Source organism: Staurois parvus, unplaced genomic scaffold (assembly GCF_062004578.1).
Source record: "Staurois parvus isolate SC_StPar_1 unplaced genomic scaffold, SC_StPar_1.0 ptg000019l, whole genome shotgun sequence".
Lineage (NCBI taxonomy): Eukaryota > Metazoa > Chordata > Amphibia > Anura > Ranidae > Staurois > Staurois parvus.
The window spans coordinates 7,581,481-7,604,214 of record NW_028317815.1 but is presented as its reverse complement, the minus strand read 5'-3'; the positions used below and the strand labels follow the sequence as shown (position 1 = coordinate 7,604,214).

Genomic DNA, 22,734 nt, shown 5'->3' with positions numbered 1-22,734 from the left:
CTGGATCCCGGCCGGCGATTCAGCACCGGGACTTGGTGATCATCAGTGAAGCTGAGATGGGAGAGATATTTGTGAAATCAAGACAGGTCTCTCTCCTGTCAGCATGGACTTTTTTAGTAAAACACAACACAGTACACAGTCTAATCACTCCCTAACATACAGGTAACCTCTTGATCGCCCCAGATGTTAACCCCTTCCTGTCCATTGTCATTAGTACAGTGTTAGTGCTTTTTATTAGCACTGATCACTATATTATTATCACTGGAGATGTCAGTGGCAGTTAGTCAGTTCCCACCCAGTATCTGAATGCCCGCCACAGTCCCACTATAAGTTGCTGATCACCGCGATTGCTAATATTAAAAAAAACAACAAATTCCAGTATATATACTGCATTTGTAGACGCTATAACTTTCACATGTACCAATTAATACACACAATTTTATTTTTTAATTTTTTATTGGACATGTTTTATAGCAAAAAGTAAAAATATTGTTTTTTTTTTCCAAAATTGTCAGTCTTTTTTTGTTTATAGTGCAACAAATAAAAAATGCAGAGGTGATCAAATACCACCGAAAGGAAGGTCTATTTGTGGGAAAAATTTACATAAATTGAATTTATGTACAGCATTGCATGACCGCACAATTGTCAGTTACAGTAATGCAGCACCATATCACAAAAAAGGGCCTGGACAGGAAAGGGGGTAAATCTTCCAGAGGGCAAGTGGTTAAAATATCTTCTTTAAATAGTGTTCTTAATTTACCCTTTTCTATTTACTTTATGTAAGTACCAAAAAAATAACACTTTATTCTAGGACATGCCCTGTAGCATGGTGATATGCAGTGCAATGTGTTGCACTGTGAAAAAATTCCTGCAGATTTTGCAACACACCACAACCATCCTCAGTATAGCACTGTGGTGGGAACAGGGCACATAGAAAAACACATATGTATGCAATGCATACCAGCACATTATGACATTTAAAGGAGTGAAATGGTGCTGCACTACTTAGTGAATGAACAGTAGAAATATAAATACAATAAACTGAATACAAATATACCCCTCATCCAAGTGTAAACATAACATATGGGTGAATGGGTGCAAAAAATGACAAATGACAAACACTCGCAAGCATGCTCCAGAAATGGCCGCAGACCTCTGTCATCTCCAGTGCCTCAAATAGAATATACAAGCAAGAAGACTCCCATAGTGTAATATGTCACAAACTTTATTTTGAATAACATCCAAAAATCACTACTCACTTTTAAAATAGGTCCGCAGACCAAAACAGGCAAAATTCTTGCAGTAGCACACTGCAGGGAAGGCGTATGGTATCGGGAGTACCAAGATGGCAGCTGCCGTCTGTATTGAATATGACGTCACCATGCTTCTGTCCTACGCGTTATGTCATGGGTCACGTGACTTCCTCAGGGCTCTGGAGGCACTGGAGGTGACAGAGGTCTGCGGCCATTTCTGGAGCATGCTTCTGAGTGTTTGTAAGTGCCATTGGAGAAGACCTTTTGCTCTTTGATTGCTATCGAGGACCAATTTCTTGGAATCATCATTTGAGGTTCTCTATACTTTGTGACTCCTTGTGGGTTGCATTTGGAAGGTAAGCGCGCACACTAGCCAGTGGAGGATATTTGCGTATATGTTTGCAGCACTGGATGTTTCACGGTTTGCACTGAAGATTTACTGTGTTCTTTCCTGAGTTTTTGGACTGCCATATATATAATTTTTTGGACTGAGTCACCTATTAATTTATTGATTTTTTGGGGACTGAGTCCCTTATTGATTTATTGATTTTTTTGGGACTGAGTCACTTTTAATACACCATACACATCATCACTGTTGATTTATTCACCGTTGCCACCAGCACTTTATAGCTTTTTGTGCTGCTGTTATTGTCATTTGTAATTTTTTTGCACCCATTCACATGTTTTTTGGATATGTTATGTTTACACTTTGATGAGGGGTATATTTGTATTCGGTTTATTGTATTTATGTTTCTACTGTTCATTCACTAAGTAGCGTAGCACATTTTCACTCCATTATTTGTTTTCACTAGTTTTGGAATATAGTTAGGTGTTTGCAGCCACTTTGCTTTTGGGGGTCATTGTGGGTAGGGAGGTAGTGCAGGAGGACCATCTCTATACTAGTACATTAAGACATTACCTTGCAGGGGACCTTTTTTCCTGCGGTTTACTACTATTTTAATAACTTGCTTTAATTATACTGAATTGCTAAATATACCTTGTCAATATAATATGTTAAACGGATCTAAAGTCTCAAGGATTTTTACCTTCATGCATAGAAAAATCCTTCTCTGTGCAGCATCCCCCCCAGCCCCGCCCCCCAATACTCACCTAAGCTCCCTCTCGATCCAGAAATGTGCACTGGAGTCTTGGCTATCCCAAACTCCCTCTCCTCATTGGCTGAGAAAGCAGCAGGAGCCATTGGCTCCCACTGCTGTCAGTCACCACCAGTGAGCTAATGAGAAGAGGGGAGGGGCTGAAGCATCTCTGTGTGTGAATGGACACACGGAGCAGCTTCTTGCTGTGTGGGCACCCAACAGGAGGGAGGGGCCAGGAGCACCAGCGGGGGACCTGAGAAGTGAAGGATCCAGGCTGCTCTGTGCAAAACCACTGCACAAAGCAGGTAAGTGCAGATGTGTTTGTTATTTTATTTTAAAAACATTTAAGCCTTTAGAATCACTTTAATATAGAGAATAAACAATGTTATGTACTATTGTTTTCTTGCCCCAGATTTGTGATCCAAAATCTGTTTTGTAGTGTTTTAAACTATCCTGAACTGCACTGACTAGACAAGAGTGAGAAGTAATGTGCTTGCATTAAGCATTAATGCAGTGATTGGAATGTATGTCTTAGAATGGCCTAAATTATTTAATATAATATTTAGTATTTACAAACCTCACTGCAGTCAAAGACAATCAAAACAATACATTGACCTGTTTAATTTAAATTAATCTTTTTTGTATATTTAACAGTTAAAATTCACTTTTTCTTACTCTAAAAACATAACATGTTAAATTTGTGTCATTAGCCTGCCCATAATGGTATTTGTCTCCTTGTTTCAGTAGCAAGCTGGACTGTAATTTAAACCTTTGCAATCTCTACTTTAGCCAGTAGATGTCTCCTTTGTCTGTAAAAGTCCTGCAAGCAAAGTAAACAGAAATTGGTTTTAAAAGAACAGAAGATTTTAGAAGTCCCCATGAACATGTTATTTCAGTTTTTAAACTGTAACATTTCATTGATTTAATGTCTAATCAAAATTCATCAAGCATGTTTTTCCTTTTTATCAGTAGCTCAAGCACTTAAATATGAGAAAATCCATACAACAAAATGTTTGAATTGCTGTTGAGTATTTTTATTTTTTCTTCTTAAGATTAAGCAACACTTTTAGCAGAACTAAATAATTAAACACACAATACAATTTAGGTTGTATGTATTTGCATGAAGAATTCAATTATTTGCAATGCTCTTCTCACTGTCCTAAAATGAAGAATACTCCCCTTATTTTTGGGCTATGTGATGAAATAATACCTTCTATTACTGTGCTAAAACTATATATATTATTAAAATTACACACCCTGGGTGCTAAATTCAGTTGTAGCATGGCAACAAATCTTTGTCCTTCGTAACAGCATGCAAACTACTGAATTCCCCATATCAGAATATACCAATTCACCCAGTCAGCCAAGCCTGCTCTGTTTGCACTTTGCTTAAATTAACCTTTTTGCAAAACTGACTCATTGTTAAAAGTGAAATATTTAGCTTGTATATTTAAATATTAATTTCTATAGTTCATGTTCCATATATAAAATATTGGAAAATAATTCACTTTGTCTGGAATAATAAAGCATAACTGGAACTAAAAAATACTGCTTTCTAGCAATTGTCTCAAGACATCACTTTCTGGTAATTGATGGCCAAGAACCACTGAAATCAGTAAAGAGCAGTCAGCCAATTGTATTCCTGAAACAGTCCATTCATTGCTACCTTTGAATATTAGTTAAATGATCTGAAATTTCTGTCTGGAATACAACATGGTAAAAGTGGTTTGCATGTTCAATATTACAGAGACTAAGTAAGACATACTGTAATTCCCAGTAACCATCAATTTAGTTTAACTGCTTGCTGCCTGGCCCATGCAGTTATACTGCAGGGTCGGCAGTTCTCCTGTGCCAGATCACGTACATGCATATGAATTGGGACTTCTAGGTAGGGGGTACACGTGTGTGCGCCACCCCGGCTGTGCTGTCATTTGCTACAGCACAAGCCGATCAGTGAGTCCCAGACAATGATATATGACCAGAACCTGCTGAGTGGCTGAGCGAATGACAAAAGAGAGCCCTGTGTTGGTAAACAACACAGGGCTCTCTTCAGACAGCAAAACGTGCTTTTCTTTTCTCCCTGCAAAGCACATTGCTTAGTAAAACAGCACACAGTACACACAGAAAACATTGTTAGGCACACAGTTAACCCTTTGATTGCCCTAAATGTTAACCCGTTCCCATTGTCATTAGTACAGTGACAGTGTGTATTATTAGCACTGATCACTGTATTAGTATCACTGGAGATGTCAGTGGCAGTTAGTCAATTCCCACAAAGTGTCAGTTAGTTTCAGATTGCCCGCTGCACATCAAAGTCCTACTATAAGTTGCTGATCACTGCCATAACTTGTATAGAACAAATAAATAAAAATTCCATAATATACATTAATTGGGATTTTTTTTTTACTAAAAACATGTAGCAGAATAAATTTTGGCCTAAATTTATGGAGAAATTTGATTTTTTAAATCTTTTTATTGAATATGTTTTACAACAAAATGTAAAAAAAATGTTTTTTTTTTTTCAAAATTTCTGGTATTTTTTTGTTTATACAATTAAAAAATAAAAAAAAACTCAGTGGTAATCAAATACCACCAAAAGAAAGCACTATTTGTGTGAAAAAATGATGTAAACTTAATTTGGGTACAGAGTTGTATGACCGCACAATTGCCAGTTTAGGCAGCACAGTGCTAAATAGCAAAAAATGCCCTGGTCATGAAGCGGGTAAAATCTTCTGGAGCTGAAGTGGAAACTTAATAAACCACAAAGTTAACACACCGTTTAAACAGTTTTAGGATTCTCTGAGGTTTGCAATTAATAATATTTTGTACTTGGTCTTACAATCACAAAACTTTTAGTTTAGCTGTTCAAGTTGCCTGTAACCTGGAATTAGTGGACTTACCATGATGCAGCCCTTTGGGAGCTTCTCCTTTTTCACAACACAGAATTCTAGGTTAGAATTGATTGAGCAACATTTATCTTTTTACCCAGAAAGACAAATATTTGTAAATACCAGTTAGTTTCCCATTTCTATAAGGAGGAAGCGGTTACTTAAAACAGGATGATCTTAGAGGAATTATCTTTTTCCTTACTTACAAGTAAGCATCTATATCTGATATACAGAGGGCCGCTGGGATGCCGAAAATCATTGTAGTAGTCTGCACTACATACAGTGAAAGTGTTAATATTCTAGATGCTGCTCCAGCTGTTGTCTCTTTGCATGCTGACCACAGTTGGTTGTTTACTTGGCATCAACATTTTGTTAATGAAAGCAAGTAATTCCATTATTGGATTAGGCAGAAATTGTGAACTCATAAATCCCTAATTTCTACTATGTCCAATCAGAGAACACCTTGTATTCTTTAAAAAAAAAACTAAGAGGCATGATGGTAGTGCTGAATGAGTGACCCCCTGTGGTCAGCATGCAGAGGGGAAGCTGCTGGAGCAGTACCCAAAAGATCACCGCTACAATTATAAGTAGCGTGGACTACTACAGTTAACTTCAGCATCCCCATTGGCCCACTGGATATCACATATTGATACTTACATCATCAAACCAGACTACTGTAAGTATGCAAAAAATAAGTTCCACCCTAATGCTGAATGCTAATATAAAGACAGTCTTCCTAGGCATATAGTTGATAAATACATTTTACTAAATTATATTTATAAATTATATACCCTGCCATACCTCACAGAATTTCTCAAAAAAGGATGGAATTACACTTCACATTCCAAAGAACTGAAACTGTAACAGGAAATGACTATTGTGGTTCATCTACATGGTAATTATATCTCTAGTCATCTTAACATAAAAGAGTGCACAACACACGCACTTACCTTGAAGTGTATCCTAACCCAAAAACAAAACTGTACTATATTGCAGTTTACTAGTCCTTTAATGTGGTAATTAATATTAGTTTTTTATTGTTTCTATTATTTTAATCTACCAGTAACAAACCTATATGAAGGATCAGTATTGTAAGCCCAGAACACAAATAAAAAAACACCTCCCCCTCTGTTCTCTATGTTATACAGGGTTGTTTTGTAGTCCAGAGATTTCACTGGGAATAATGCTAATGATGACAGTCAGCACAGACATGTAAAAGCAGAACTACATTGCATCTGACTACCACACACCAAAAACACTATTTATTCATGCTAACATTCAACACTATCTCACCCATCCATCCATGTCCTCATGCTGCATTTTGCTGAGAAATCACTTTGAAAAACATTCCCCTTGTATTTCTGGCCATGGCCATTTTGAGTGATTCATGTATCATTTACTTTCTGGAATCCATCTGCTCTTACTTGGGCGTGCAGTCAGTAGTGTGTGCTTACCTGAGAAAACCCCTCCTCAACCCTTGAAGACTTCTGGGATGTATGACATCATTTACCTACGCATGGAACACAAAGTAACTGAAGAAATGTAAAAAAAAAGTTTAAAACAAATAAATATGATATACTTTCCTATTTGCTAATGCTAGCATAAAGTAAAGTGAAGTTCCACTTTAAAGAGTTACTAAACTCAGAACCCTGCATTCACTATATCTGTTCTCCCACAGTACACAGAACATGTAAGTGCAATTATTTTAGTAACTATAAACTGCTAAATACCTTTTCTCATCAGAAGTTAGAGCAGTCTTGTGGCTTCTATCAGTGTTCAGCCAAGCACTAGCTAAAGCTTGTAGGAGTTTTCTTTCTGCTCAGTGAGGATACAAAACCCCTGTCCTGTGTCTGACCAGTGCTGATTGGCCCTGCGCTGATCACATGCACTCTCTCAAGAAAAAAAAAACACTAGCAATACACACCAAACTGAGTATGTGCAAAATGCATACTATTCAGTCTGTCTTATCAGGAGATACGAGGTGGTTGCTTAAACAAGGGGAGGAACAGAGCAATCAGGAACAAACGGCCTTTTTACACAATGCAGAGGAGTAACCCCTTAGGTTCCACAGTGAGTATAACAAGCATACTTTACTGCATACACAGGCTGATTTTACTGTTGTGTGTTTAGTAACACTTTAATCACTTGCCCTCCTGAGGATTTACCCCCCCCCCCTTCCTGACCCAGCCATTTTTTGCGTTACGGTGCTGTTACTTTATCCGACAATTGCACGGTCATGCAACGCTGCACCCAAATAAAATTTGCACCCTTTTTCCCCACTAATTGAGCTTTCTTTTGGTGGTATTTGATCGGCTGTGTGTTTTTATACGTGTGGTGATTGGCTCTTTACTCAAGACCCCTCAGACAACGGAGTGACCCCCCCACCACCAATTTGGAATGACATAGTCGGCACTGAACCTCGGTAGAGATTCTCTTCTCACCTCGGCTGTGTGTTTTTAATTTTTTGCGCTATAAAAAAAAAGACCAACAATTCTGACACTGGGGGGGAACTGACTTGGTGTCGCTGGCATCCCCAGTAACACCAATACCGTGATCAGTGCTATAAAAAAGCACTGACACTGTATAATGGCCCTGGGCAGGCAGGGGTTAACATGAGGGATGATCAAAGGGTTAACTGTGTGCAGGGAGGGTTTTACTAGGGGGCTGCGTCAGTGTGCTTCACTGTAATCACACTGCTCTGGATGGCTGTTCAGTGCACAGCCATCCAGAGCAGTGTGTCCAAGCTGACAGTGAGGAGAACTGTTAGTAAACAAAACAGTACTCCTCCCTGTTGGAGATCTTCAGAAATCACCAGATGCCGGCGAGTATTTACCGGCCGGGACCCGGTGATTTACAGCCGCGTCCATGAATGGTGGCGCAGGTAGGGCGCGCGACTCACATGCGCCCCATACCCAGAAATGCACAATCACGTATATACGTGAGTGTGCGCACCCATGCCGCCCTGCAGCAGTATTTCTGCAATAGGGTGGTCAGCAAGCTGTTAATGCTGAAACTATGGCATTTTACCAATCCAAGGTTTTACCAATCAGGTGGCAGTAGTTGTTTTCTTAATGCATTACTCAATAGGAAAATCGATCTAATGCTGGAGCATCTAATGCCATTCATAAGTTGAAATGTTATTTTTACACTGTGTTGGAATACTGTCTTCAGTTACATGTTTGTATTCCATTGGTGATATGCTTCATTAATATTGTTGACTTATGTACAGTATCTATTCATGTACAGACAGGGTTAATCTGCACAAGAGCAGTGTTTGGTAAACACCGTGCCTTGAGGACATTTGTCCTTATCACAGAATCTCTATAAAATTTGGCATCTTTCAACACAAATGTCAGTTTCTGATCAAGGAATCTGTAGAGTGGAACAGTATTATTAATGTAGGTCAGAGCTGAGGAGCCTTGCAAGAGCTGTGCAAAATATCTTAACCAGACAACAGTACCTACAGCATTTAATTATAAACTAAATTCAAAATAAAATATGAGAATTAATTACTCTGATCAATATGTGCAAAAAGGCTGCATATATTTTCAACTTTAACTCTTATTCTTAAATATAAATTGGTGAGTGTGCCTGTAATATTGAGGGTGGGGCATTTTTAAATGAGTGAGATTGATGCAATGTAATGATACTACATACTCCCCATTGAAAGAGAAACATGTTGGGAAATCTTCAATGCATGATATAATATCCCGCTCTATAACTAAGAGAGGGTAAATGAATGGGGCCCAATATCTTATGCATAATTCTAGTGATGTAAATTGTTGTATGCAAAAAAGTAGTACTTCTGATAAAGGGCTATGGTAAACAATAAATGTGTTTTATGATTTTGTTTGTAAATTGTCTACTGTTAGGTCTATATTCAAGCACCACACACATACACATTCTGGGGACCACTTTAAATCTTATTTTACCCAAATAAAAAAGAAGATTTGTAAGATAATCCATACATAAGAATAAAATGTTATACGTTCAACTATAAGGACTTTTAAAGGTATCAGCATAAAATGATGGCAGCAGACTGGCAATGACCATCAGGGAGTCTATCTACTGGGTTTCAAAATAATATTGGGATTCCCAGTGTTCTCTGCTGGTGTATTTTTTTCCAAGAATCAGACATGCACAATCTTGAGAATATTATTTACATTTCTGTTCATTGAAAGATTTTTAAAAGAAAATACTAATGTAAATTGGTACAGGGGATATGGATGCACAATAAAATCATTCAAGCAACAAGCGGGAGGTATAAGTGGAGTAATCGCATGAAGGGTTGTTGGTGTAAGGTACCAGTGAAATAAAATCTTGTATTAGTTTTCCTTATACTAAGTACACAAAGAAGTCTTGTTAGTGCTATACCAGATATCCTCCCACTCCTATAAATCCAGGGTGCAGCCAAGAGATTTTTCTTATGCTTAGGAATAGGAAGGGAGTCAATTGTTGTGAAGAATCTATAGATTTCAGTAATGAGGTGCTGACTCATGGGGCCTTCCAAGCAAATATTCTCAAAGGGAGATAATTTAGCAAATGTAAAATTATCAGCAAGCAACTGTGCATAGTGTTTGATTTGTAAATAAGTAAACAACGTTTTAGGCACCATGGTATAAGTAGACTGTAATTTTACAAGGGAGTAATTGTCTGTTCATGGGGTCCACAATATCACAAATGCAAAATGTTCCAGACACAGATAGGCCATCTGCCTGAAAGGCTGAAAAGAAACAAGGGAATACCTGAAAAAGAAGTAATGTAAGAGGCCTCGGGATAGATGGAATTTAGTATTGCAACAAGACCAAATGTATGTAGTATGGATCATAGAGAGTAAAAATTGGGCGTCTCTGACACAGGTTTTACTAGACCACGATAATATGTTATTATGGAAAGGGCTATCCAAAGGTGTTCAATCACTACACTACATAATTATGTAGTGTAGACCAAGAATTCAGGTGGGGTAGCTGGACAGAAAAATAGTATTTTGAAACATCAAGGAAGTTTAAGCATCCTTGCGATTTGTGTGCTAGTAATACCTGTCTGGCAACTCTATGTCTGCCACTTCCCCAGTAAAAATCAAAAAGAGTTTGTTGTAGCTTTTTTAAGTCAGGAGGGGGAACTCTAATAGCTTGTGTTTCATAGATGTAGACTATTTTAGGGAGTAGCATCATTTTAATAGAGGGGATTCTATCTATCCAGGATAACCAAAGGCATTTCTATCTAAATAGGATGTTGTTAAATTTCTTGAATAGTGAAGGGTAGTTCGCACCATAGAGCTGCAAGATCTTAGGTGTTAAGTAAACGCATATTTACATTTATCTGTATTCCAGTGGTAAGTAAAGGAGGAGTGTAACAGCGAAAGGGTGTTCGAGGCTAGGTTAAGAGGTAGCACTTCAGTCTTTGTAAGTTCAGCTTGTAACCTGACATGTAGGAAAAAGTTACAGGTTCCCTATCTTGAGGGTGTTATTATCAGAAGTAAACTTTTTTCTCCCATGTTCTGATCATTCCTTTGAGGTATCTCAGTGCATAATGTTTCTTGCTGGCTGTGTAAGCCTACGCGGTTAAAATAATATTAGCCCTCTGGACCTCTAGAACTGCTAGAAAGTTTAATCACCTGGCCTTTAAATGCCCTGAAAAGTTCTGGGATATTAAAAGTGTAAATATCAGCTTGGTAGAAGCCTCATAATTACTGTGTTTTTATTATGTATGTCCATTTTTAATTTATTTGTTTTATGAATTTTTCATGACTTTAGCTGTTCATGGTAAGATATCGTTTCATGCCACAAAATTGCAAATGTAGCACATATCCATAATTTCAGCATGTGCAAGGTAATCACAGTAGTGTACCTTTAGAGTTTATCTCATACCAACTTGATCCCAGTTATTCTACAGTCTATGTGAATATAGTTTTCTTTGCTGCTAAGTTGGCACTATACTTTACTCAGTGTGAAAAGACCATCCATTTTCTGAAAACAAATTATAAGATTCCTTTGTATATGAATAGCATTTTTACTTACTTTTTCACTTTTAACTGTCTGCTTTGAGTAAGATACAACTATAAAACCTGGTAAATAATCGGATCATGGAAATTTAATTGGAAATAAACACCAACAGCTTGTTATTGGTTATTACAGCATACAAGAATAGCTTAAATGCAATGTCAAAACCAAAGTACAATCTGTATGGATGCTGTCAGCATTTTTACGTCTCTGTTCACATAAAACATTAGGATAACAATTGGGTGACTATGTTCCACATATCCCTCCATGTTATGGAATAAAAAATAATCACAATCAAGTTGTTAATTTTAGTTTAAGAGGAATTTAACTCCAAGTCACTCCAAAAAAAAAAACAAAAACTTTGTTTGCCCAACTATATATTTATTTTTATAAATAGACCCCTTATTCTTGTAGACATGTAGGCGTACACAAATCAGTCTATTAAATAGGTAAAGAGCAGCACACAAACCTGCAATTACTTGAATTCTTTACTGAACACAATAACATTTCCATGTATGCTTCCACGCTTATGCATTTCAACCCAAATAGTGCCTTCATCATAGCAAAGTTGGACAGTATACCTCACACCTATAAAAAGCCACACCCACCAATAGGTGGCAGTTTTCACAGGTGTGAGTTAAAACATACATACATATGAAAAGCAAATACATACAAAATTAAACAAAATTCCACAAAGCAAAACAAAAAAACTCTATTTTATACATAAACTAATGCCCCAGCTTTGTTTCAGCCCTTGAGGCATGCAGGTATTCAGTTTATCGATCCACCATTCCTCTCATTCCAAATGTTTTCTGTTACAGTTTCTTTCCCTCATGGGTCTGACAATTTTCTCCATGCCATAAAATTGACATGTAGGCTTGTACAAATCAGTCTAACAAATACATTAGCTGTATGTAACACAAAAATGTAAATATTCTCAGTATATTACCTCTGCCCTAAAATTGTGTATAACCCTTTTATTTCACTTTTCTCTTTTACTTCAGTAGCCTGATGCTTTCAGTGATGGTTAAATAGCAATTTAGGTTTCAGCATAACTTTCAGCCAATCATTTATCACCTTATAGATATTCATGTATAACTCTCTTCCTTAATTGTAATGAAAAAAGATATATTTTGCCTGCCTAAAAGTTGAAATGCATGAGTGATTTTCATTTCAGTAACCTTATTTGATGTCAGTGAGTTCTAATCTTTTTATTCAAGATTTGAACAATGTTGACCCAAATTTCAGCTACTTTTCTGATTGAATCCTGTGTGAAAACGTGTGAATCTTTGGTGGAAATTTGTGAATATTTGGCAAAAACATTGGTAAATTGAACCCAATGTGTTGCAAATGATGTAATTGCCAACAAAAAATTGAAGGCAATGTAAGTTATTTCTCTCCAGCTCTTTCTATAAGTCTAGTGGGGAGTGGAACTTTGACACACTGGGCTAACAAAATAAGAGAGCTGAATAATGCTGAGTGGAAGAGTCTGCAGGGGATATCTTTGAGTGAAATTTTTATTTACTTCTTAACCTGGAACTAAGCTTTAATAAACCTTTCTGCATGTTTCTATTATTCAGCAAGGCTGCTCATCAAAATGATTGGGCAGTCAGAACATTCAGGAGCTTGAGAAGTCATGTAAAGGTATGTGCAGGCATCACAAGGTGCCTGAATTCTGTGGCATCCTGTTCTGTACTAAAAGATATGTTCTATTTCAATACCAAAAATATAGCGAAAGTCAAACCAAAGATTTGCAATTGCAAATAGTATCTAATATATTTGGGCTGACTGAAAATACACTATGGGGTTAATTTACTAAAACTGGAGTGTGCAAAATCTGGTGCAGCTTGGTATAGAAACCAGTCAGCTTCCAGGTTTTACTATCACAGTTTAACTGAACAAGCCAGCTACCACATACAGCTGCACCAGATTTTGTACTCTGCAGTTTTAGTAAATCTCCCCCTATATTTTTCCCAATAAGTCGCTTAGTAGGATGAGTTAAAAATCACCCATGTAGTTTGTCCCTTAAGATTCTAAATTGATATTCATAACAGCTAAAAACATCTATAACTTTATGAGTTTATTTGAATAAACTCCAATGCCAGCAGTATGCTGCCATATAGTTAAACAGCTGCATATTCATATTTCAGACAAGTTATCCAATTTCCATGATTCTGGGTCATTAAAGCATTGCTGCACGTTGACTTAATTAAGTACTATTTATAGTCAGACAACTAAAAATAAAGCTGAGTGGCATGGAATATCAAAAAACAGTATGCTTCATTTTTAATGGGCAATAAATATAAAATGCCATTTGATGCATTGTGATAAGACAGCTTGTACATTTTTGCATATACATCTTATTTTTGCATATTTACCTGTCTATATTATGGATCAAAAATCTATCATAACCTCGAAAAGCAAAACATGTACTCTCTATCTGTTTAGTGCGTATGTTGGTGTTTTAAAGGGTTAGCACATTTACTAAAACAGACAATGGAGATTGTACAATTATACAGTTCTAACCTATAGGATTTCACTGTATTGGATTCAGATTCCATGGGATAACTTTGGTTTCTGTGAGTTACTGCTATTTGCACAATTTGCCTGTTTTCATTGAATGAGCCTACATATGTTTACATATGTACACGCTGTAGTGATAATCTAGTAAGACAATAAATAAATTCTAAATAACTATCCCTATATTAGGCTTTTCCATTTCCATTGTATAGAATTCTTATAATTGACAGTTGCATTTAAATGCATCAATGATTGGGTTAAAAAAATGCAATTTCTTTTAACTAGATTTTATATTATTACTAAATAATAAACTATTTGAATGCTAGTTCATTTTTGTGTGCATACAAAAAAGATACAAATAACTGATTTATTAGTTGCAGTTAATGTTCATTCTCTTTATTGTTCATTTGTGGTATGACAATTATGATGATGGTGGTGGTAATGATAATGATTGATAATAGAAGTCACAGTGGTAATAATAATCCCAAGTATTCTTTTCCCAGGTACCCTCTGTTTTGTTGTGATGTGCTAACTACAGTATTTGTACCACACAGGATTAAATATATTTCTTTTACACCTTTTATAAGCCATACTTAATCTTTTAAAGTGCTTTTCTATGATCTTGAAAGCTTGTGAACAAAACCTGTGTACAATGCTTTCCCTGTAAGAACAAATGTAATCCCTCTCAATGTCACTGTCTGTCTGCTATTTTGTTGGCATTTTCTTTCAGTCATGAAGCCTGTCAGTCATTGCTTTGTTTTCCTGCTTACTTGCAATGTGCACATCTTTCTTATTTCTGCTTACAGATGCTTATATGGCGAAAGTATTATAACGTCATAAATACATTTTATGATGTCTAGTTCAATAGCATGTAGCATCAGCTCCTGCAATAGGAGCTAATGGCCATCCTTGCTTATTCTATTTTTCTGGCTCTTGAGGTAAAATGCTAGGCAAAAACATAATTAATAATTAATATGAAATAGAAATAAACAGTAACTGAAATAAGGATATTTCTATATGGTTTATCTATTTTAATTATTGCTAATACATTATTTAAGGATATCTGGCACAAACATTACACAAAAAATGTAGTAAGTGTTCTTTTCACCCATGGTGAGGGAGTAAGCACACACATTTACATAGATAGGCAGCAGGCTTAGACAGGATCAGTAAGAATCTACTAAACACCGTAGATTTAAAAATGAATATATACAGTATATTATTCACAAGTGAGTAGTTTTACCTTGCAAGGGAATTTTTCACATAAATTAGTGAACGAGGTGAATCTCTGCTAACTGCCATCATTCAGTCATGTGCAGGCAAAAATACTTGTCATTGAGCATTCTTTGCAAAGTGAATTTGCACCACAGTAAATCAACCCTATTCCAGTGTCTCTGGAAAGGGCATCCCCAGACCATCATATGCTTACCTTACCTGTGCTTCCGTGCAGCTCCTTTTTTCTCTACAGCTCATAGAGAGGGGCATGTGAGCTGCTCCCCTGTTATGGCACCGAGCAGCTGATTGCTTAGTCCAAACACTGTCATGATCTCAGTGCTGGCTGTGGGAGATCAATGCACTGTGAGGGAGTGCAAGAAAGGAAAGTATATGGGAGTTAGAAAATGGCCTTTACAGAAACCTTGTTACTTTGCCAGGCATGGCAATTGCTTTAGGTCAAATATACCATAGCAATCATGCTTTTAAAATGACTGCAGTTAATAGGTACGAGAAGCAACTGATTTCTAACAGAATGAACAAATTCTTCCAATGGTGCAACCTACCAAATATTGGATGGTAGAAGTTAATCACACAGGACCATGCTGTGGGGAAATTGTGTGCACTTAATTCTTACTACATGCTACACTTGTAGTGTACACCATCCGGAGCAATTTGTTCTTTGTTAACATAATGATCACTATTCAGTTATCATGATGATCTTGACTCACAGGTGCTACTAAAAATTCCAAGTTCATCAATAAACAAAATTGTTAGTATTCTTAAAACAAATGTATTTTGTTGCATTTCTAAAGCAATAATAAAACCATCTACTCGACAGGTATTAGGTTTGGGGTGGGTTTTAGGAACTTTCATGAATCTCAGGTTCTGGTTCTCACTAATAATACAGACCTTTTTCCTTGATGTGGGTATGATATGGATGTTAATGGTGACCCCGCAATAAAACAAAAAACAATAGTGTAGTTTACCTGCAAGTTCCATACCACACTCTTCAGGTCTGGCCATACATGCTTAATGATCTCAGTTCTATCTTCACCTTTTTGTTTACATGGCTTGGGATTCCTGATCAGTAAATTAATGGGGCCAGGTGACATCACTGAATGCTAAGGACATAGTGGGTGCCAGCACACATTACTCTATTAACAATCATTGAGGGTTCGTTCACACCATACATTCATGGAAACTGAAGCATAGATTTCACTTGCAGAGACATCAGTTTACATAAGTTTTCGTGCGTGCTCCAATTAGCTTTATATAAGTTGCAGATTCCTGTGCAGAAAAATTGATTTTGTTGTGCACTTGCAGAATGCACGTGGAAAAACTGATGTCACTGCACCATGCTGTGAATGAGCCCTGACAGTAATGAAGCTGTCAAATATAGTAGAAATACCACTACTATATATGACATTCGACTACCACTGACCAAAGCACTTATGGCCAAAGTTTGGTTAAAACGTGTATTCAGACTGGACCTGGAGCTCAACCCTACTTCTCAGTTAGCTTTGCCTTATATTATTATTATTATAAGAGACCATCTTTCAGTTTTTGCCTCTGTCAGCACTAAAATGAAGCTATGAGCAACAGTAATGACCAGATAGTTAATCAAACTGATAGTACATTTTTTCACATGCTATGCCATGCAGAATTAGCATCATCTTAGGAAAATGGCAATAGAATACATTAACATCCTTCTTCTGTGTAACCCCGGGAAAATTAAGCGTTAAACTCGGACGATTTCCTCAATTTGTTTCAGTTTGCCATCCAGCTTCTTTTGTCCAACTTTTTTTATTCGGATTCCTTATACTCTTACTTTTTTCCATTTATTTTGCTGTCAATATTACTTGCTGCTGTTGTTTGTGTGCTGCAACTTACCTAAAAGTGAAATTGGATGCAATTATAATTTTTATTCCAATTGTTTTAACAAAACATTTTTTTTCTTACAGCTTTTTTTGTGACACCTTACTAGTGTCTGACCACAAAATGAAGGGATATCTCAGGGACCTGTGCAATCTCATTAGAAACCTGATTTTTCTATGATTTTCCACAGAAGAATACAATAATAGCCCTTAGCAAGTTTATAAACAACAGCACAGCATTTCCACTTCAAAATTAATCAAGGGGTAGTTTAGAAAAAAAATGTTTGCCAATTTCTTATATGATGACAAAAAGACTATATATACTTTTAGGAAAAATGCACACAAAAGGAAGCATTATAGTAAGGTGTCACTATTACTGTTTCATAATGATATAAAATAATTATTTGCTTTTTTAATAAACGTATATTTAGTAAATTAACAACTTGCCAACAGATAGTGGGTGACATTAATATTTTTTCATCAACTGCTTAATTATTTCTGACAACACAATGGGAAGTCCTTATCTGCATCATATTTTCTGAGTATATTTTCCACTGTTGGAAAGAGCATTGTTTAGTTCATTATAGGTTCCTTTGAGATGTGAGAATACTTACAAAAGGTTACATTTAACAGTGAACAATAGAGACTTGAAAGTAAAATATTGACTTACAGTGTGTGTGTTTATTGATCTACAGGTCTCCTGACAAATGCAACAACAGTACCCTGCAGAAGGAGTTCAAGCTTGTGAGAACAATGTACTTTAGACAATTTCACTGCTGTGGATCATCATCTTGTATGTCATCAACTCCGTCTGTTCCCCAGTATCTCATAAAAGACTGCATAATTTCTCTACATTATGAGCTAAACTTTGTCCTTCCATGTAAAGGATCACAGAAGATAAGGATACTCTACACTGGTTCAAGATATGCTTGGGCATTAGCAATACAGTTCATGGTTAACATTTCATCGATGGTACGTGTAGACTTGATGTTACCGACTCGTTTGAAATTGAATATTCTATCAATTTGAAGGGTATTCGACCACCCCAATCAGCCTTAGAAGGAAGACTGTTTTGTCTACAAGAGGACTGAGGTGCAAAAGAGATTGACTTCTTGTGCCCTGGACTGTGTGCATTTTCTAATGTGTTGGATTAAAAAAAAAATAGACCAAAGAGTACAGCCTATGTTAAAAATGGACAAAGATCTAATCTCGTCAAGCATATTGGGATTACTTGTAAAAGTTTAACATGAATGCTTACTTATGATTTAACAAAACATATGTTTCAGCATTTCCAAACCTGGGGTTTTACTATCCAGTGGACATCTCTTGGGACATCTGCAGCAAAATGGATGCAGAATATAGCTCTTCAAAAAAAACTAAGAAACCTAATGGAGCATGGAGAAACAATAACAGCCTATGTTTTAAAACACATTTCACAAAACAGAAACTGTCTTAATGATATCTTTATTCCTCTGTACTTAGAATGACATTCCCATACTAAAACTCATTTTCACTTTTAACCAGTAAAATAGGCCTCTTCTACAATTCCATTTTGATAGATGAAATTGGATAAAACAGTATTTGCAAAAGAGCATGTTAGGTCACCTGTGGCCTCATTCGGTACACCATTTAGCACCAGAGAGAAAATTAAAGAACAAAAGTGACACTTGTTTGAAAGAGATCATTAAATGTATTTTGAAAAGCCTAAAGTTATATATTTAACAGTTTTTATATGTTGTATATTTGTAGAAAATCCTATTTAACAATTAACGTGGTAACTCTGCAATCAACGCCAGAGTTCTGTTGTGTTTATTACTTCAGTTGTCTCTGAAGTCACCAGTGTAGTTTGCTTTCTTCCATTGGGACGTTTTGGATGTAAAGCATGAGCAGAGAGGATTCTGTAGAAAAAGCAAAGAATAATGTTTATATAATATAAATGCATTCAACCATTGCACTGTTGAAAAGCATTTTCTTTTTTGGTTAATGCGTACTGGTAAAATTGTTGAATACATCTCTATGTTGCTTTTCCACATTACTTTTAGCCCTGCTTACGAGTGCACATATTTTACAGCTTATTGGGATATATATGAAAGGTACAAGTCTACCTTTAAGATCATATAATAAGTTATATCCAATAGGTAAATTATGAACTTAGGTAGCCTTAAAGAAAAAATTGGGCTGATGATAGCTAGTATGAAAACTTCATCATGTTAAAAATGATGACCTTGATAATATCTTCATATAGAAGATTTTTTTTTTAAATCAGAGCAGTTTATTATAGACATCTGACTTACATTTTTACTCCAGTCAAAAACTACGTTGCTATTTCTGCATAGTAGTGGAATAGCATAGGTACAAGGAATTATTTCCTCAATGTTGTAATCCTTGTTCCATATGCTGATATAAGCAAATATGTAGTGACAGCATTCAGGTTTGAAAAGGACTGCTTAGTAAAACATTAGCTGTACCTGGTGCAATAATGGCACTTGACAAAATTAGTTGCTGGTACCTCTGCCACTTCTTTTTTGCCTATATCAGCAGCTGGAGGCCAAAGGATGACTGTCATTAATAACATGTACCTCTGCAAAGCAGATCCATTTAGAGAAGGGGTCCACCTTTTGTAATTCTTGTTCTAAACTCCCATAATAGAGAGATCGTCCCTAACACATTATAGCCAGTGACAGTTGTACAGGTAAAGTGTCGAGCGAACACATCAACAGGCATCCACGATAAAAAGGACCACAACGAACTGCAATAAAACCTGTATTAAACATGATGTTTTCCTTTTATCAAGAATAGCAAGCAATCACACAAACACTAAATTTGAAAATGTTACTTCTTTATCTATTGTGTAGACTAAGAAAACTGCCTGACATGTGACTTATGATAATACACAGCACCCTGAAACAGAGCTGACTATGGAAACCTACACTGAAAATACAAAAATTAAAAAAAAAATTATCCTTAATGACCAATCGATTTTTAAAAATATTTTCTTGAGAATGCTTTATTAAGTCATGGCTACCATGTTAATTGTGTCTGTTGTTTTATTACTTTACTTTTTCTTCTGTACTAGTCTCATTTTTTAAGTCAGCCTTGTTTCAGGGCCACAGGTAAGATCACAAACAATTTGGTTTTGCTTTCAGGTGGGGATTTGTTCATGTGGCCTTATCCCCTGAATCAGAAAATGCTGTTGTTTTAAATACATATACTGTATGTATATATATGTATATATATATATATATATATATATATATACCACTTGTACCTGAATATATATTGCCAATACTCTGTATAATTTACCTCATCTATAGACCTCTAGTTTTTAATTCTACAGTTTCATGAATTAAAACATTATGTTTTAATTTTGTGACTCTTATGGCACAAGGTTTAAAACAAAATAATTTTTTGTGTTTTTCAGAGATTCTAGTGTGTTACATATAAGTATACTGTCTTCCTGACAGATGTTATTTTTTTAAGTATACCGTATTACATTACATTATTCTTGAAACCATACATAATTACCACAATTAACCCTTTGATATTCATATATTTTGATTTTCTTATAGATATTGCAAATAAACTAGACACTGAACTAAAGGCTAAAAATAGAGAACTCCTCTGTGGTCAACACTTACCATAAAACAAATAAAGAACAATACAGATACACCTTTTGCAAACTGAAAAGCTTTGAAGATTGGAGAGATGGATAATTCAAATCATTTTATTGTAGGGCTGCTGTTGCAATTTTTTAAGTTATCATGAGATTAAATATATTTTGTCACAATCTGTTCTGTTCCATTCGTTTGACTAATATGGAAGTTCTAGCTCTTTCATAAACATTTTTTAGTTGAAACAACATGCAATAAATTGTGTTAAATAATTATGCATTTCTAGTTATAAGACTACAGACAGTATTTACTGAAAAGGTATGAATTTTACTTTATGTCAAACCTATGTTCACTTTACATACCATATCAGAAATAAAAAAGAAAGACAAACATTCAAAATAGCAACAAATTACTCTAACAGTTACTTCAGGTTTGGAGCAAATACAGATTTGTTTTCTTTTAATATTTAACAATTCATCCTCTATTTTTCAGTGCATTGTATTAACTCCTTCACCTCACAGAGTTAGCCAACAGCATTTCTGACAGTAAAATACCATTGAATAGCAACACCATACCATTTTTAAATTCATATACCACAACTTTCAAACAGTTGAGCCAATAGTTTTGTCATTTAACATTTGCACTGTTGAATGGTATATTGAGGTGCCACCTAATTGGTATTTTCTGCCCTGGACAATAAAGACAAGGCTTGATTGCAATGCTAATAACTGAATAGACATATTAAAAGCTAGCAAGGGCAGTGCTTTTCCCAGAAAAAGAGGGAACCTAATGGCATGTAATATCTTGCAGTATGATGAGCCCTATGCATAATGTTTATTTGAATTCAAATTTTCAGAAAGCCCAGGCCTGTTTTACGATCTTTTAAAAATGTGTTGCATTGTGCTCAACAGCTATTAGATTATAGTACAGTATGTAAAAGTATGAAATAGGAACTTTGTTTAGTTTTTTTCTTCCAACTAGGGTATATGAATTTGAAAAAAAGGTTTGGGTGGACATCTTAATTAAAAGCTAAATTTGTGTCACAATTTACACTAAATTGCCACAGTGTGCATTTTTTAAATGCATTCTAATGGATGATAATAAATACAAGAATTTTCTTGTATATTTTAAACTCAGGGATGAAGGGGTTAATGTACATAAAATGAATCAAGTACTCATATTTTATGCACTCAGAACAGCTAAAGGTGTCCATTTTTATCGCTTTAAAATGTTTGCTGTTGTGCTGGTATAGCTAAATTATGAAAATAAAGATAAGTCTTTTTTATGGAGCCTTTTGGTCACTAAACCATAATGTCAAATATGCTATATGCACAAGCTAAGGATTTTGCAGTAAATGTTTGGGTGTCTTTTATGATACTGCTGCTCTTATTTTAAAATGAAATTAAAAGGAAAATGTGAAAAATATCAAGGTTATATTAAAAGAAGAAATCACAATCTACTCATCAAAGCATTTCAACAAGTATAAATGATATTAATGATACATTTGGAAGTGAGGGATGTATGATTCATATGGTATTACGTTTAGGCTTCTTCACATCCCAACTAGATGTTGTGTACCTTAACAACTTTATTTAGAACATCTCTTCACAAACCTTAGTGATGGTCTGCCACTTGAGAGCAGTAAACTTGGTGAAATACCTTGGCCATGATTACGGTAAACAAGCTGCAGGGAAAAAAGGATGTTCCTATCAGTTTCAAAGTACTTCAAGTATGTGAAAGAGAATCCTTGTTAGGAAATAGCAAATCAGCCAATTGGCAACAATTTGTCCTTGTTCATACATGGTAAATGCTAATTTTGAATACTGTCACAACACTTGATGGCAAAACAACTGTCTCATTGGCCTTAAATTCATGTCCATAATGGAGTAGTAAATTTAAGCTTCAGTGCAAGAAGAAAGCAAGAAGTTTTCTGGAAACATCCATCTTGATCATATCTAGTATAATCACATAAATGAACAAATGGATATTTCTAACTAAGGTAAGTTACATTTTATTTCATAAACATTGCAAAGGGCTTTCTTTACCCACTTCAAAACTGGGCAAATTGTGACATTTTTCATATACATGTTATAATCTGCATTTTTTTAAATTACCCCAACACATATTTTTTTTAATTTTATGTCACATATTTGCGCAGGGATTTTTATAATTCAAATTTTCATGAAAAAATACACTTTGATGAATTTTAGCACACACAAACACAATATAATACCCATTTTTTACTAAAATATTAAAGATAACATTATGCCGAGT

The 22,734-nt window shown here is 35.6% G+C and overlaps 1 protein-coding gene across 1 annotated transcript in view; it reads left to right on the top strand.

Moving 5' to 3' along the window:
* TAFA5 (TAFA chemokine like family member 5) overlaps positions 1-21,749 on the top strand; it is a 637,333-nt gene extending 615,584 nt beyond the window's left edge. The window contains exon 4 of the mRNA XM_089684771.1: positions 17,545-21,749. Within this exon, the coding sequence (XP_089540897.1) occupies positions 17,545-17,553 (9 nt within the window). The 3' untranslated portion in view covers positions 17,554-21,749. The remainder of the gene's footprint in view (positions 1-17,544) is intronic.
* Positions 21,750-22,734: the final 985 nt, after the last annotated feature.